This window comes from Dendropsophus ebraccatus, chromosome 4, assembly GCF_027789765.1.
Source record: "Dendropsophus ebraccatus isolate aDenEbr1 chromosome 4, aDenEbr1.pat, whole genome shotgun sequence".
NCBI lineage: Eukaryota > Metazoa > Chordata > Amphibia > Anura > Hylidae > Dendropsophus > Dendropsophus ebraccatus.
The window spans coordinates 140,887,660-140,906,055 of NC_091457.1; the positions used below are offsets into that span (position 1 = coordinate 140,887,660).

Sequence of the window (18,396 nt, forward strand, 5' to 3'; positions counted from 1 at the left end):
TATGCCACTAATATTACATGTGCTAATCTGCATTAAAAAAATCTGCAACCTTTCCGTCCCGCGTGAACGTATTCTTAAAGGTAGTATATATTTGTAAGTTCTGTAGCGTGGCGTGACATGAGGCAGCGTAGGAATGACTCTTGTGTGCTACTGATAGCCTACTCCTCTAGGACCCTGGAGCTCCTCATGTAGGTGGAGCCTCCACTTCAAGCCTGGAAATGAAAGTAGCAAAATCCACTGGGTAGAAAACCGGCTTCTATAGCAACGTATGCCACGATATAGAACACGTTGTTTCCTACAAGATCCTCACAGAAGCTGGGAAGGAACCCATGTCTATCTCTAGCCAGCTGCTAAGGTAGGAGAGGTGGGGGGCAGGGGGCTGTTTGTGGGCTTTGCAGCCAACTACACAGTGGAGCAGGAAGTTTGTTAGACAGGAGAGCTGAATACTACATCCTGTCCTGTGTCATGTAGCAGCTCTCCTCTTCCTGCATGCTGCAGATGACAGGCTCACGTCTAACCACTCTTCCGCTGGGTGGTGGAAAAAGCGCCAACATTTTCTACATTGGCCTATGTATACGGGCGATTATCGGTCCAATGTGAACAGTGACAAATGTTCATTACCACAAAATAAAATGTTTATTGATAAACCTGTGATCACGGGGTGAATCGTCCCCTGTACTTGGATCCATTTATACGTGACCATTATCTGTGATCACGGGGTGAATTGCCCCCTGTACACGAACGTATGCACATGGGGTAACCATCTATGATCACAGGGTTAATTGTTCCCAATCCTTTAACCTGTTTACACATAGTAACTATCATACATTTACGTGTACTATTTGGGATCATAGGGTGAATCGCCCTGCACTCATATACATTTACTAGAGATGAGCGAACCGGGTTCGGGTTTGAGTCCATCCGAACCCGAACGTTCGGTATTTGATTATCGGCGGCTGCTGAACTTGGATAAAGCTCTAAGGTTGTCTGGAAAACATGGATACAGCCAATGACTATATCCATGTTTACCACATAGCCTTAGGCCTTTATCCAACTTCAGCAGGCACCACTAATCAAATGCCGAAAGTTCGGGTTCGGATGGACTCGAGCATGCTCCAGGTTCGCTCATCTCTAACATTTACGTGTACTATCTGTGATCACAGGATGAATCAGCCCCCTCCCCCCTTCCTTGTACCCATTACATGTGGCAACAATCACAGGATGAATCTCCCCCTACACTCATGTACATTTGAATCGCCCCCTATTTTTGTACACATTTACACATAGTAACTCTCTGTAATGACAAAGTTAAGGGGGTACTCCGAGCAGGGGTTATTTTTATTGTATGGCCGGGGAAGGGGTGGAAATAGAGGCTGCCGGTTACTTATCCCCCTGGTTCCAGCGCCGGGTCCCGGATCGCGCCGCCCCGTTCTCCCGTCCAGCTGCCGCTTCCTGGTCTGAGCTGCGGCTAGAGACGTGACGTCTTAAGGCAGCTCAGCTATTCAGCAGCCGAGGCGGGACTCCACTCTGACTGCTGAATGGCTGAGCTGCAGCTTGAGACGTCACGTCTCAAGCCGCAGCTCAGACCAGGAAGCGGCTGCCGGACGGGAGAGCGGGGCGGCGCGATCCGGGAGCCGGCGTTGGTACAAGGGAGGTAAGTAACCGGCGGCTTCTATTTCCACCCCTTCCCCGGCCATACAATAAAAATAACCCCCGCCTGGAGTACTCCGTTAATCTCCACCTTCTCTCGTACTCCATTACCCATAGTGACTATTAGAGATGAGCGAACTTCAAGTACGTTCGAGATAATCCAAACCTGAACTCTCAGCATTTGAATACTAGTGGCTGAAGAAGTTGAATGCAGCCTATGGCTGTAGCCATGTTTTCCAGGGCTTCATCCAACTTCTTCAGCCACTGGTACTGAAATACCGAGCATTCGGGGTTGGACGAACCTGAACGTACTTGGAGTTGTTCATTTCTAGTGACTATCTGTGATAATGGGGTGAATCGCCCCCTTCCTTGTACCTATTTACGTGTACTATCTGTACTCATACCTGTATTGTCCATCTATTATCATGGGGTGAGTCTGTACTCCTACCTATTTACATGTAGTCATCATCGCTGGACCTTAGAAGGTTGCGAGCATTTGAAATTATGTAAAATCGGACGTAAAACGATTATCATGGGGATAATATATTTGTGTACATAAAACTGACTTTTATCATGGCTCGCTGAGTATCATGTATATAGTACCCCCCCCCCTGACCTATTACTAGTTCAGTCAAAGCAAGCACGATCATTCGCATTACGCACAATAATCATAATGGCACAAACGTCCATTATGCTTTGCGCGCCCACTAACGTTTATCTGTGACGTATGTATAGCGTAATGTGAACAGAACCCTGAAATTGTCCATTAAGGAGGTAATAAAACCATAAGCACATAAGACAATATACTAGTGAACAGCAGTCATGCTTGGTTTCTATGTGACACCATATCAGAATGTTATCATAAAGCATGGTAACTTGTATCTTGTCTCTGGTTCGTTAAGGGTTAAAGCGTTGTTGCTAGGTAGATGTCGATCTGCTCAGAGAAGAGCATTTCGGGATTTATTTCCTCTCATTTGCGGCGTTCTTTCAAATCGCGCGTTGACAGACATTTTCTTGAAGACCGGTGCCCATTAAGATGTATAGGGGAGGCGACGCCAAAATGGCGCCTGTTATTGGGACAAGTTTTGTAAAGGCTGCTGCTTCTCCAGCGGACGAGCCGCTCCTGTAGCACAGCGGACTTTCCGCTTGGAGTTTGTTCCGTGTGGTCCGTGTAGTTTGTGAAGTGTCTCTTGGTTATGAGTCATGGTGGATGAGCAGCATCTGCACTAGGTGCACAGGCCGGAGGCTTAGTTGACCGCCGTATAAGGGCGCAGGTAATGGAGACGCCGCTGATGATGAATGGCATGAAGTGAAAGGAACCAGCAGAGCTGATGCTGTGTGTGCAGACAGTGTCCGGGGCTGGTGCTCGGTGCTTGTCGTTTTTGGGGTTAACCTGTGGGATTCTGTAACGCAGGGACTTGTATAGGTGCACAGTGTGAACACAGGCCAGGTGTGCCGGGGTATTGGACTTTCCTGGCTTCTAGTTCTTCTTCAGCAGTGATGTCTTCTAAGAAGGGAGGAAAGAAGAAGCGGACCCAGGCGGCAGCGGCAGAGCCGGAGAATAGGGATTACACCGCATTCGGGCTGATGAACGAGCTGCTGGGCAGAGGCATCGAACATGGTGCGTACCGATGGTCCCTGCGCAAGAACGCTGATCCCGCCAGGACCGTCCTGGTCAACTTCATCCCAGCAGACATGCCCGATGGGCTGATATTATCCGTCGTGTCCAGAGCCTTGAATCGGGGGCTGGTAAGGATCATGGACTCCACCAAATCAGATAATTCGTTTTATCAGTGCGCTCTTATTGAGGCGGAAGGGGTAATCGGGGAGAATTCTTACCCCACCCTTATTAGGTGCGACGATTGCCCCCTGGGGTACTGGATCATGGTGGCTGCCATAGAAGATGAGGACGATGAGCGTACAATTACCATAGAAGAGCGTCAAGGAAAATATCACCTCCAGGCAAATAGTTACCCTACCATTAGGGATGTGCCCCCAGCAAAAGTCACCCCTGCTATAAAGGATGCCCCCCCTGCCACTGGCTCACCTATAAAGGACACCCGTACTGCAAAGGGCACCCCTGCCACTACGGATGCATCCCCTGCCACTACAGATGCATCCCATGCCACTGGTCCTTCTATGAAGAACACCTCTTTTGCAAAGGACACCCCTGTTACTAAAGATGCATCCCCTGCCCCCCTTACAAAGGACACCCCTGTTACTAAGGATGCATCCCCTGCCCCCCTTACAAAGGACATCCCTCTTACTAAGGATGCATCCCCTGCCACTGCCCCCCTTACAAAGGACATCCCTCTTACTAAGGATGCATCCCCTGCCACTGCCCCCCTTACAAAGGACACCCCTGTTACTAAAGATGCATCCCCTGCCACTGCCCCCCTTACAAAGGACACCCCTCTTACTAAGGATGCATCCCCTGCCACTGCCCCCCTTACAAAGGACACCCTTGTTACTAAGGATGCATCCTCTGCCACTGCCCCCCTTACAAAGGACACCACTCTTACTAAGGATGCATCCCCTGCCACTGCCCCCCTTACGAAGGACACCCCTGTTTTAAAGGATGCATCCCCTGCCAAAGGTCCCCTGACAAAGGGCACCCCTACTTCAAAAGATGCACCCCCTGCCACTAAGGATGCTCCCATTGCAAAGGGCATCCCTGCTACTAAGGATGTGCCCCCTACCATTGGTACCCCTACTGAAAATGATTCTCCCCCTGCTGCAAAGGGCACCCCTGCTACAAAGAATGCTCCCCCTGCAAAGGGCACCCATGCTGCTAAGGATGCTTCCCCCACAAAGAATGCTCCACCCGCAAAGGGAACATATCCTGTAAAGCACGCTCCCCCTACGAAGGGCAACTCTGCCATAAAGCATACCCCTGCTGCAAAGACTGCTTCCACTGCAAAAGGTACCCCTACTGTTAAGGTCACCCCCCCTGCGAAGGAAACCTCTGCAGCCAGGAACTCTTCCTCTGCCAGGAGCACCCCTGCTGCCAAGGACTCTACCTATGCTTCGAGTCATGATCCATATTATAAACCACCTCCAGCCACTATGGACATTGCTGTTAAAGAGGGGCTTTGGACTGCTAAAGGTGGTCCCGTGAGAGTGATTTTTTCTGCGGAGAACTCTCTTCTGGCTAAGATGCACTCTCCAGGCTTACCAGCCAAGGGGCTCCCATCTGTGACTGCGCCTTCTCCTGGGAAAGACCTGGCAGTGAGGATAAAAATTCCAGCTGTAAACTCGCCTCATAGGTCAATAAATGGGGAGAGGCCGAAGACGCGGTGGGAGAAGGGGGAAAGTTCTGGAAGAGTGTTAATAAAGACAAATCCAGTTCTTAATGCGGCATATCCTGGTAGGCCTAAGGTCCCTGCTGTGAACTTACCTGAGACGGCGATAAAAGCGAGACGTGATATTTGGGGAGGTGAGATGGGAAATGATGGAGGATGACATTTTAGAATAAAAACTTTATATTTAAAGGGAAATTTATGAAGCTGGGTAGCATATACTATGCTACCATGGACATTTATACCCTATCCACAAGATAGTGTAATTTGGAGATTGAGGTGGTATCTCCAGCTCGCCGTCTGGCGTATGGACAGTGAGATTCATGCTACCATGTCCAGCATATACTGTTACCATGAGCATTTCTACCCTATCTATGGGATAGGGTATAAGTGTTGGATCATTAAGGTTCCCCGTATGTTTGTGATAGATGTATACATTGGCATTATATACTTACAAAGTATACCTGAAAGAAATACTAATGGTATAGGGGGACTCCCAGTTACATTTAGCAAGGATCCATTGTTCTTCTGAGAGATTAGCTGGTGCCAGAGGTTTCTAACAAGGACTGTTTCCTCTTTCCATATTGAAAAAAAGATGAAAGCTTGGGTGAGCTGGGCATGTGTGTTTATGGAGAGGACAGAGGAGATGGCTGGCTGAAAGAGTTTGCATAAGGGGTACTCTAGCAGAAAAAAAAAGTCTTTCGAAGCAGCTGGTGTCAGAAAGTTATATAGGTTTGTAAATTTTTATGTATTTAAAAATCTCAGGTCTTCCAGTACTTAACAGCTGCTGTATGCCCTGCAGGAAGTGGTGTTTTCTTTCCAGTGCAGTGCAGAGCAGTAGCAAATCCCCATAGAAAACCTCTCCTGCTCTGGACAGTTCCTGACATGGACAGAGGTGGCAGCAGAGAGCACTGTGTCAGACTGGAAAGAATAGATCACTTCCTGCAGCAGCTGATAAGTACTGTAAGACATGAGATTTTCCATACATTACAGTTTACAAATCGATAAAACTTTGACACCAGCTGATTTTAAAGAAAAACTTTTTACCTGGAGTGCCCCTTTAAAGCCTATTATTTCAACAAGCTTCACCAGTTACTAGAATGAAGGGGCAGAATTACACGGTACTGCAGTACCTCCTAATCTCCAGTGAGCAGTATACAGAATTGCAGGAATCCCCATAGACTTGTGGTATAATTCTGTATACCACTCACTAGCTATACAGTGGGGCACACTGCATGAAGTGGAGCCCTTTATTTTAGTGATTGGTGGGGGTCTTGGCACCTGGGTCCCTACCAGTAAAAACTTCTAACATGTCAGAAGTTTGTTGGATTGACAGGTACACTTTACCAAGGTATTACCTTCACAAATATTTATTTATAATGTATCTTACACATGTAGGTGTCATCCCTGGTATGCCGCTGCCGCTGTCTGACCTGGTTGCTGCAGCCAGTAGTATGGCCGCCTGAATGCTGTTTTGTATGTGGTTTTTATTCTGTATGCAAACTGTAAAGTGATAATCTCAGTTGCAAAGTAAACAGAATGTTTTATTCTATAAAGAAAGCAGGAGGTGCCGTCTTTTCAGGAACCACTATTTCAGGAACATTTTAAGGGGTACTGGACGACTGGAGATTTTTTAAATAGAACTAAATTACATATATATATATATAACTTTTCTGAAACCAATTGATTTGAAATAATAATAATAATTATAATAATTATTATTATTTATTATTATTATTTATTGTTTATTATTATTATTATTATTATTATCCTGAATACCCTAGTACCCCTTTTAGGCTGATGTCATAAAACTGCTTCTAAAAAACATTTACAATGGCCAAGAAATAGTCTAGACTTTTAGAAAGCTGCTTAAAACAATCAGTTTTTGTATTATAGCAACCAAGCACAGCTTAAATAGTGACTGGTTGCTATGGGCAACTGAGGCAGGCCTTTTTTTAGACAGCATCTCATGTGAAGCAGTTGCTTGGATTTGATTGGTTGCTAGGGACAGCACTCCTTAAGAGGCTTTTGGGGGAGATTTATCAAGCAGTCTTACAGTAGGAATGTCCTTTGTTGCCCATAGCAACCAATCACAGCCCAGCTTACATTTTACCAGGGCTTATGAATGTTTGAATGCTGAGCTGTGATTGGTTGCTATCAGCAACAAAAAAAAGACTGCTTAATATAAAAAAATTCCCTTTCTGGGGTTTGTCAATAAAGCTTGATAATGAATTGACAAAGATAAAACTTTAATAACAAATAATCCTTGGGGGAGATTCATCAAGCAGTCTTGCAGTAGGAATGTTCTTTGTTGTCCAGTGCAACCAATCACAGCTAAGCTTGCAAATATTCATGGGCCCTGGTAAAATGAAAGCTAAGCTGTGATTGGTTGCTTTGGGCAACAAAGAACACACTCTCTATGGGGGAGATTTATCAAACATGGTGTAAAGTGAAACTGGCTCAGTTGCCCCTAGCAACCAATCAGATTCCACCTTTCATTCCTCACAGACGCTTTGGAAAATGAAAGGTGGAATCTGGTTGCTAGGGGCAACTGAGCCAGTTTCACTTTACACCATGTTTGATAAATCTCCCCCATAGTATATTTCTATTGTACAGCATTGGTTTCCAGTCATTTCGGTTCCGGTTTACATTATGGTTGCCATGGCTATGCCCAGGAACATGTATATGTGTACATTGTTTAGCTAAGCTGGGTGCTACCTGATGTAGTGCAGTAGCTGCCCCATGTTCCACAACCAGCGGGCACAGTGCAGTAATACAGTACATTAAAGGAGTAGTCCGGCCTCCTGGTCTTTTTTTTTTTTTTTTAAAGGCAGGGGCATGAGGGAAAATAACAAAGAGTACTAACTAATTTCCCCGTGCCGAATCACCGCTCCAGGACCCCCTCCAGGCTCCATGATCTCCGGTGCTGCAGACTTCACGACCCAGCTGATGGACTGGCTGCTTAGTCAGTCAGTCACTGGGGCGGGACACCACTCCAGTCACTGATTGGCTGAGCAGGCTGTTCATCAGCGGGTACAGGCGTTTTCCTCCGAGTCCTTATGTCATCACAACTCTGGGTGGGGAGAAATACCTTCTGGTGGGGGTCCCAGGGCTGGTCAGATGGCGCATTGTGGGCACGGGTAGAGGTAACCAGTGCTTCGTTGTTACTCTCTACTTTGCCACCTGTGAGAAGTTAGCTGAGGCCGAACTTCTCCTTTAACATGTTCTGCTCATGAATAAGGCAAAGACTGGACAGCGAACTATGGCCGCCCAATTTTCAGTGTTATACTGGTCACTTTTATACTAATGGATATAGAGTGTGGTCGCACACGGTTGGATGCCTGTCACATGGCTTGTGATGGTAACCGGCCATGTTGCAATGGGACCACATTTAGTGTCATTAGTTGTGATGTCGCAGAAGGATATAGAAATTTCTATATCACATGGCTGCAAGTCATCTTCATTTTCTGAGGTAACTATGAAGAAGACATATTTAGTGAACATAAGGAGCTATAAAAAAAAAGTCAAAAATAAATCTGTGACTTCATGGTTGAAACATGAAGTCTCGGTTAGAAGGTGCTTTACACAGAGCCGTACTCGGCAGCCATGTTGTCTGGTTGAGTGTTATCTGTGAATTATGATATAATATTACATAGTTCCTGAGACCTTGAGATTCCACTGTAGCGGCAGCAGGAATATTCTTTCCACCACACATTCCAGGGTCTGTGCCAGGTTTACTTAGCTGCACTATATACTATGTAGCTCGCGCTTAACCCCTTTGTTCCCTTGCACATAGTAAACATGTAGTTTAAGCTTTGACTATTTTCACTAATCTGGACTTGTGCCCACAGGATTTTCTATGGAGAGACAAATACGGAAAGAAGATATTGAGAAGGGCTTGCAGTTTATTCAGTAAGTGCCATGTTTGATGTTTTACCTCAGGGATGGGGAACCTTTGGCCCTTTAGCTGTGGCGAAACTACGATTTCCACCATGCCTGGACAGCAGTTCAGACATGGCGGAAAATGTAGTTTCGCCACAGCTGGAGGGCCAAAGGTTCTCCGTCCTAGCATTACCTGATCATGGCTACGCCTCAGATTCACTTATAACTCTGTCTTCTCTTTTTCACAGATCGACAATACCATTTCATGGAAGTGAAGATGATTACAAGGTGAATACATTGCTTTCTGCAATATGAAAAACATAACTTTTTTTTTTTTTTTTCCACCTCAAGAGGCTTTGTGGTGATCCATTGATTACAGTTGTTGGACAGTCATGCACCTCTGGAACAAGTCGACCAGGGCCGAAACATTGCCATTTTGTTGCTGCCAGTTTGTAAAGAAAGAATTTAATCATAAACCATCAATGCCAGCACAGACACAGATCTTGCTTTTTGGCTAGAAAAAGCTGCTAAAAAAACTGCCCATTCTCCTTGATGCCATTTTTCGATGTGCGTCTAGTAATACTTCATGAAAAAGGTGCAAACCACTCAGTTTGCACAAAACTGATGGGTGGGCACGGGGTTGTGGCAAGGTGGAGAGGAGGCATGGCCTCCTCTGGTGCCTACTTTACAATGATAGACACCTGCTACCAGACTTAAATCACGGCAAAAATCTACACCTGCTCCGTAGCAGTCACAGATTCAACCGTAGCAGTTGGGTGCATGGGTTTTAAGATTAGTGTACAGGTACATCGGTCATTATAGCTTCCCCCATTGTGTATTCATATAGGTTTCTTTTTTAATGTGGCCTTTTTTGTGTTTTTTTTTTTTCCTGCTGTTTTTCTCCCACTTATAAAAGGTCTGTGGTTGCAAAAGCCCCAAAATCTAAAAAAACAACAACCCATAGCCGTAGTTTTGAAAAGCTAAACCAAAAAACCTCACGTAGGGTAAAGAAATGTTAGAAAAATACCAAGAAGGTATGGCAGTTCATGCTTTTCTCTGTGGGTCTCCCAGCTTACATGTGGCTGCAATGTTTTTGCCCAGAAAGTCATAAAGCAATGTTTTTTGACAGCTGATTGGTGGGATTGCCACAGATTGGATGCCCCACCACTCTGATATTGATGATGATATATAGGGTTCCAGATAATTTCTGTCAGAGGTTATGTTTATTTTAGTATAACATAATGTTACCTGTGCTCACATATTAAATAGTCTTCCTAGAAATGTTTCATAAAGACACTTGAGATTGACAGTGGTGATCTAGATTTGCTTATTTGTAAATGTAAAAACTAACAGGAAAACTCAACATGTGATCTGTCCTCAGCGTTTCCTACAAAAGTTGGTTGAGGACCTGTTTACAGAGGGCAATGACCTGTACCGTGAAGGGGAAGTAAAGCTGTCTCTGGGGCAGTATACTGAAGGACTGACTGTGGCTGACTATGCAGCTTCTGAAGAACTTGTCCTGTCTCAAGAGCTGCTGTGCAGGCTACTTGTGAACCGATCCTGTTGCTATTTTTCAATGGTAAGTGCAAGATTAATAGGGGAATTTAATGGGGGGAGATTTCTGGGGTTGCACAGGCAGTCCCAGTAAATCTGACCTTATTGTAAATCCTAGGCAATTCCCTATGCAGAGACATAACGTAATGCAAAATTTGTAAGAGGACCCCTCATTTATAATGCTTTGTTTACAGTATTGGTCTCATCCTATAGCAAAGAGAGACTTTTTGGAGCTCCTCCAGGCTCCTAGGCCCAGATGCAACAATGCCCTCTGCACCCCCTATAGATTAGCACCTGTCTTGATGTAAATCATTGCTTTGTGACATCTCTTTTCAGGGTCTCTTTGAAAAGTCACTGGAAGACAGTGAGAAAGCTTTGAGTATAGACAAGGAAAACACAAGAGCTTTGTACCGTAAAGCCAAAGCGTTGGACAAGCTTGGGAAGCACCAAGAAGCCTATGGTTGTATCAGCCACAGGATATTGACGCTAGTACAGGTAGGCTGAACACTGGATATTGGCACTAATACAGGTAGGCTAAACACTGGATGTTGGCACTAGTACAGGTAGGCTAAACACTGGATGTTGGCACTAGTACAGGTAGGCTGAACACTGGATGTTGGCATTAGTACAGGTAGGCTGAACACATGATATTGGCATTAGTACAGGTAGGCTGAGCACAGGATATTGGCATTAGTACAGGTAGGCTGAGCACAGGATATTGGCACTAGTACAGGTAGGCTGAACACAGGATATTGGCACTAGTACAGGTAGGCTGAACACAGGATATTGGCTCTAGTACAGGTAGGCTGAACACATGATATTGGCATTAGTACAGGTAGGCTGAACACAGGATATTGGCATTAGTACAGGTAGGCTGAACACAGGATATTGGCACTAGTACAGGTAGGTTGAACACAGGATATTGGCACTAGTACAGGTAGGCTGAACACAGGATATTGGCACTAGTACAGGTAGGCTGAACACAGGATATTGGCATTAGTACAGGTAGGCTGAACACAGGATATTGGCACTAGTACAGGTAGGCTGAACACATGATATTGGCATTAGTACAGGTAGGCATAGCACAGGATATTGGCACTAGTACAGGTAGGCTGAACACAGGATATTGGCACTAGTACAGGTAGGCTGAACACAGGATATTGGCACTAGTACAGGTAGGCTGAACACAGGATATTGGCTGTAGTTTTTGTCTCTTACGGAGCTGACATGATGCTTTGCTTTGATCCTTAGGATGAGAGTGTAACAGAGCTCGCCCAGGAACTTGTACAAAAACTGGGCCTGAAGCAGCGGAGAGCGTATAAAAGACCACAGGTACATTGTGGAGCTGTCCTATATTTAGAGGGCAATGTTTGTTGCATCTCTGAATACATGTGTGGTGTATAGGTGATTTTTTTTTTCTTATGTAAACGTGTGGTTTATACATTTATAGCAATTACATTTATCATCTGAATGCTTTGCTTTTAAAGTGTTTTTGTAATCCTGTTCTTGTGCTCAGTTTTACATTGGGCATTGGGAAGATGCAGGGAGTGAGCGGTTCTTTGCCTGACAAATTTAATTATTGTGAATAGGGATCAGCAAATTTACAGTACTACCGAAGCTCTTAGCTAGGGTCGACCATTAGCTTGTCAGCCTGTTTTTTTTATTTTTTTTTAACACCGTGCCGCTCCGGCTGCCTGGAAAAGATGTATACAGTACTGGGAAACGGGGAGAAGTTTCCAGGACTGGATCCAACTTTTCCAGGCAGCTGGAGTGAAGCGGAACAAAGTGCAAAGACAGCAGGCCAACAAGCCGGCGTCTGAGCCTAGCGAAGTGCTTTGCTAGTACTTCGCTCATTTACTAGTACGTGTTCAACACTTAGCTTCCTGCACCATCAGCTATAAGGACTTGATAGCCCAAAATGGCACTCAGTAAAAAGATGTGAAATGTGCCTATTTTTTTAATAGTGAGTAATATTGATGAGTTTTAAATATCTACTTTTTTCTCTACTGTATTTGTGATGTTTTTTTTTACTTTTTTATGATGTTTGCAGCAGGAACTTGAGAAGTTTGGCTTGATGACAAATGGAGTTTCTGCATCTGGAGGCTGCAAGGTAATTCCTTAAAGGGGTTGTCTGGGGGGCTGAAGATGGCGAAAGCCTTCAGCCCCATGACGCTCCCTTCCTGGGAATCTGTGTCTTGGAAGTAAGCCTACCAAGATGTGGAGGAGGTGGGCCTATATCCCTTTCATAGTGTGCAGATGAAACCACACCTGCTCATAATGTTCAGTAGCTGCACGCTGGGTTTACCTGCACACTGATCGCAATATACATCAGCGGGAAGCTGAAGATTTCTGCTCCACAACACTCACTTAGGGTGGGTTCGAACTGAGGAATTCTCACGGATAAATTCCGCGGAATTCCGTCGGCTGTACGCGCGCACGGCCGCGCGCCTTTCCGCCGTCTCCATAGACACCATTCTATGGGCCGGCTGATTCCGCATTCTGCCGAAAGAATTGACGTGTCAATACTTTCGGTGGAATGCGGAATCCGCAGGTGCATAGAATGGTGTCTATGGCACGGGCAGAGAGGCGACGGAATTCCGTGGAATTTATCCGCGAGAATTCCTCAGTGTGAACCCACCCTTATTGTAAATCCATGTCTCGCAAGTAAGCCTTCCAAGACATGGATACACAGGAAGTGAGTGGTGTGAAGCAGAAGGCTTCACCCGTCTTTTGTTCAGTGCAATAATGCCTTATTACTAAAAGAAAATGGAAAGATCTAATGCTTAAAGGGGTTGGCCACTTTGTAGTAAAATAGTTTAGTATACAGTATACGCTGACAGCAGCTCCAGTGTATCTGATAGAGCTAATATCAGACTCACCTCCTCCAGGCTGTGCTGTCCTGCTCTGTCTTGTTTCTGTCCATAAAATGGCCGACATGGAGGAGCATGTGACCGTGGCCCCCGCCCCCAAGTGTCCACCACTGAGCCTGTATATGTCTATGAAAGACACAGGGGTGGGGCATGGTCACATGCTCCTCCATGTTGGTCAGCTTATGGACATAAACAAAACAGAGCAGGGCAGTCCAGCCTGGAGGAGGGGAGTCTGATATTTGCTCTATGAGGTACACAGGGAGCTGCTGTCAGTATATACAGTGAGCACAGTTACTAATACTGTAGACTGAACAATTTTACTATAAAGTGGCCAATCCCTTTAAACACAACTTCCTAAGGGTTTTATGAGGATGTAAAAGTTACTTCTTAGGACACTGCAACAATTCCAGAGTCTTGTCTTTCAGTCCTGTCACCTCTAACACTTTCGCATACATTCTGAATAGTACCTGTGTCAGTGATGTGTATTGTGGGCTGGCTGTGTCTGTGATAGCTGCAATTAAAGAAGTACTACAGCGAAAATCTTTTTCTTTCAAATCAACTGGTTTCAGAAAGTTACATTGATTTGTAATTTACATCTATCTAGAAATCTCAAGTCTTCCAGTACTTATCAGCTGCTGTTGGTCCTGCAGGAAGTGGTGTATTCTTTTCAGTCTGACACAGTGCTCTCTGCTGCCATCTCTGTCCGAGACAGGAACTGTCCAGAGTAGCAGCAAATCCCCCTCTCCCGATATGGACAGTTCCTGACATGGACAGAGGTGGCAGCAGAGAGTACTGTGTCAGACTGGAAAGAAGACGCCACTTCCGTCAGAATATACAGCAGCTGATAAGTATGGGAAGACAAGATTTTTAAATAGAAGTAAATTACAAATCTATATAACTTTCTGAAACCTGTTTATTTGAAAGAAAAAGGTTTTCACTGGAGTACCCCTTTAAGAAAAGGGGATGCCATAGCTGGTGAAATCAGACAGACTGCCCCTTTAAAGCCTTATGAAATTATGGCCCCCCCCTTAGAAAAGACCATGAATATTAGATTAACAGGTTTGACACCCCCACTAGTCAGCTATTAGAAAGATCAGTGATACTCACCTGAGTGCCGCAACCTCATCTATGTTTACCATCGCTTATCCCTGCGCCCCCTATACTATTAGTAGCAGCAGTGCAATGTACTTCCACATTGGCCCATTCATATGGAATGTGATCTGATAGGAAAGTCAGACCCTGGTTTTATTAGTTCATGGAGGTTTTGAGGGGTTTTACGGCAATCACTGGTCCATAAAATGCTTTTTATTATGTGCTGATCTTCTGGCTGTAAAAATCTGTAGCAGGAAGTCTAAAAATAAAAGCTTGACATTGTACAATTTTATGTTTGTTGATTTTGCTTATGTTATACATTAGGCTTCCAATGGTACGGGATCGGTGGATGACATTTATACAGGTGAGTTTTGAGTCCTTGTTCTTTGTCACACCTTCCCAATGGCAATGAGAGCAACCTTCTTAAAAACAAATTCTTACCTAAGAGTAATCTAAATAGGGGCTAATGTTAGCAGCATTGATGGGCAAATTCACCAGATCCAAATCCAATGAATCGGCCATTGAGTTGTTTAGTCATGCTGCATTTCAAGTGTTGTGAGGTCTCTTATGACTTCTCAGAAGGATTGGACACGGCAGCCGCTTCATTGGATTTGGATTGGGCAAGTCTTACTGTTAATTTGCTCATTCCCTGGAAAAATTAGCTGCTTGTTGTGGGCTGCAGTCCAGTTCTTATGCATTTTTTTTTATACTAATAGGATTATCTGAAGATGAGACATCCTATTACACTAAAGGCAATAATGTCCCTGTCACATATCAAAAGTAGGGATGAGCGAATTTACAGTACTAGAGAAGAGCTTCGCTAGGCTCGGTGGTACGCTCGTCAGCTGTCTGCCTTTGGACTCCATGCCACTCCTCCCTGGGTGCCTGGAAAGGCTCGATCCAGTCCTGGGAACTTTTGCCAGTTTCCCAGGACTGGATACAGTTTTTCCTGGCACCTGCAGCAGTATGGAGTTCAAAGGAAGCCAACTGTTAAGGTCATTGATGCACGGAAGTCCAGGTTACAATAAAGCAGTGTATTTTAGTAGTTTGGACAATTCCATGCAATCATTAGATTGCTTATACTGATCAATGCTTTGCCATTGCATAACGTTGAGCAGTATTATCAGTGATATTCCTGTAGAACCTGCCTGAGGCAGACTCTATGAGAAGATCACTGATTCGACTAGAAGGCGGGTATGTATTGTACTACCGCCTGTGAGGGAAAGTGGTCGGGAACCCCACAGTTTAATAGTTTTTCCTGTACTACCCACAATTTTTATTCATGTTCACCATTTTAATTGTGTTTCCTTTTCCCTCTTCCAGATATACCTAATGCTAAAGTATTCCCGTCTAGTCTGGGCATCAGCTATCAGAACGATGGCCTGGTATCTGCCGCATGTCCTCCTTCAGTGGCTCCTGCAGCCAACAATGTGAATGACTTTAATGACTGTGAATTAATTGGGGATGAGCTGGACTCTTTCCTGGAGTTGGAGATGGTATGAAATGAACATGTTGGTGTTTTCTAGATTCCTATAATCTTATTTTATTAGCAATGTAATGATTTGCCTTGTTTCAGGCTTCCAAACAGGTCCCCCAGCTAATACCAGTATTTCCCACTGGAAACCCACTGCTTTCTGGCTTGGGTACAACAGGCCTACCTGCACCGTCCCCTCTACCTCCAGCTTCTTTTGGTTTGATGGATCCTCGAAAGCCTCCAGTAGTACCTTTAAAGCCTGCGTTCGCTCCTTGTTTGGATTCCCTGGACAGCTTTGAGACACTGGACAGTCTGGACACCTTTGTTAGTGGTAAGGCTTCATAGTAGTGATTGAAGAGGCTACATTCTGGTAGTACAGCAGCCTTAGCATCAGTCAGATGCAGAAGCCTAGTGTTTTTGTATATGGTGTTTTCTACAAGCCGTTTACTGATCTCTTAGGCCCCCTTCACACGTCCGGAAAAACCACCCGGATTTCCTATCAGGAAATCCGGACGGATTTCCGGACGCATAGACTTTCATTGGACACGGACACCCTTCCGGAATTTTCCGGAAGGCTGTCCGTTCCGGAAAATAGGACCAGATTTTTTAGAACCGGTCCTATTTTCGTCCGGAAATCCGGCCCGGACGCCCCCATAGGAGTCTATGGGAGCGCCCGGGCCCCGGACGCTTTCCTGATGCATATCAGGAAAGCGTCCGGAGTTACACTCACCTTCCGCATCTGCCCCGGCCTCCTGCTGCCTCTTCGCTGCCTCTTCATCCGCAGGTACCCCCGGCGGCCACTCGCGGCACCCCCCCCTTCCCGCCCCCCCACGCGGCCGCTCGCGGCACCCCCGCACCAAATCGCCCCATCCGCCCCCCCATCCCCCCCCCGCGGCCACTCGCGGCACCCCCGCATCCCCTCGTGGCACCCCCGCAGAACCCCACCCCGCCGCGGCCTGCCCCGCCGCGCCTGATTGTTTCCTGAAGGTAAAAACGGATTACTGTCAGGAAATCCTGATAATTTCCTGATGACATTTAAGGCCTCCTGATCAGGATTTCCTGACAGTAAAAACTGACACGGACGTGTGAATGGGGCCTTACCATTTGCTTTGTCGTCCTATATACACTCATTGACAGAACAGATAATGTTTTGCAGCAATCTGACATTTTTATTTGGGTGCTATATATATGTATACTCACACAGTGGTATGTGTGTGTATATATATATATATATATATATATATTTATATTTTTTTTTTTAAAGACTAGGTCTCTAGAATATACCTATTTTATCAAGGCTGCATTCATGCATTAGGAAAATGGCTATACTCACTATCTACGCTTACATTTTTTACATGGTTTTTATGCAATATTTCTGCTTCCATTTGTAGATACGAAGCATGTGGAGCCTGTATTAGTGAAAGCAAACCAGAAGCAAAAGGTGGGTAGTAACCACAGGGGGTAGTAACCACTTAATAAAATACAGTAAAATCCCTTTCATTGGACATTAAAAGCATATGATACAATGCTTGTAGAATGTAGATGAAAAAGTAGAGACCCTTGAGCAAAGCAGCTGAAAAGAAAAGTTACCCTGTGAATGTCTGCAACACATTTTCCATTGTTGATAGGAGCAGAACTTTTAAATTTCCCTATAACATGTCAAAACCTGCCTGAATTTTTTTTAGGCTTTGTACACACCTACACGCATTATTTTGCATAAAAAGATGTTGTGTGCACAAAGTCTTAAAGTGATACTATCACCCCCCATGAGCGATTCTCCGCACCATCCACAAGCTTAGATGTTGCACATGTGATATATACCTGTATAACACTTGTCTGTGTCTTCTTTCTGACTTTCATGCTTCATTTCATCACTAGACAGTGTCAACTAGGCGGGGCTTTGCAGCATTTGTGCCCCCTGTCCCTGCCCTAGGTCCCCACTGGGGGAAGGGGGGTGGGGGTGGATACTACAGCACTGACAAATGCAGGGGGAGAGAGGGCCCAAGTGGTGTGAAGCTCTGCCTAGGTGACACTGGGCACCGATGAAATGAAGCAATTTTAGAGCAGAAAGACAGAATTGTTTGTGCTGGAATAAATAGAATGTGCAGCACCTAAGCTTGTGGATGGTGCGGAGGACCACACATAGCATAAGGGGGTGACAGTATCACTTCAAGAGATTAACAGATGTCAATCCTGTTGCAATAGACTTGCATTGTACAAAAACTGATCATTACAGAAAAGTAAGGAGTGTTCGCTTCATGAAGCATGGAGTAGGGGAACAGTTTGAATGATTGTCTGGCTCTGTCATTACAGCAGCGTGAAAATTCAAACGATACATCATGCCGTGCAGATAAAACACTCCAGTACGTCCGTGCGGCATGGAGCGAACACCGGACGTGTGAATGCCGCCCAAATATGCATTTGTCTCTTCTATCGGGAAAAAAATGGATGCTGATGGAAGCCTGTCAAGACAGACAGAAACTTATAGCCAAGCCCCAATAAAAATTTATGGAGAACTTTAGGAAGTAAAATAAAAGTTTAAAGGGAACCAATCAGCTCAATTGGGCTGATATGG

At 45.2% G+C, this 18,396-nt stretch overlaps 1 protein-coding gene across 5 annotated transcripts in view; it reads left to right on the plus strand.

Moving 5' to 3' along the window:
- Positions 1 to 210: 210 nt before the first annotated feature.
- The window catches only part of ZC3H7B (zinc finger CCCH-type containing 7B), a 46,340-nt gene continuing 28,154 nt past the window's right edge, over positions 211 to 18,396 (plus strand). Inside the window, exons 1-11 of one of the 5 annotated variants that reach the window (XM_069967212.1) lie at positions 211 to 355; positions 8,801 to 8,861; positions 9,080 to 9,119; positions 10,213 to 10,410; positions 10,722 to 10,880; positions 11,637 to 11,717; positions 12,436 to 12,495; positions 14,672 to 14,711; positions 15,671 to 15,843; positions 15,924 to 16,152; positions 17,213 to 17,262. In XM_069967212.1, coding sequence (XP_069823313.1) covers positions 8,809 to 8,861; positions 9,080 to 9,119; positions 10,213 to 10,410; positions 10,722 to 10,880; positions 11,637 to 11,717; positions 12,436 to 12,495; positions 14,672 to 14,711; positions 15,671 to 15,843; positions 15,924 to 16,152; positions 17,213 to 17,262 — 1,083 coding nt within the window. In that variant the 5' untranslated portion in view covers positions 211 to 355; positions 8,801 to 8,808. The other 4 variants (XM_069967211.1, XM_069967210.1, XM_069967208.1 and 1 more) reach the window with 4 other exon arrangements.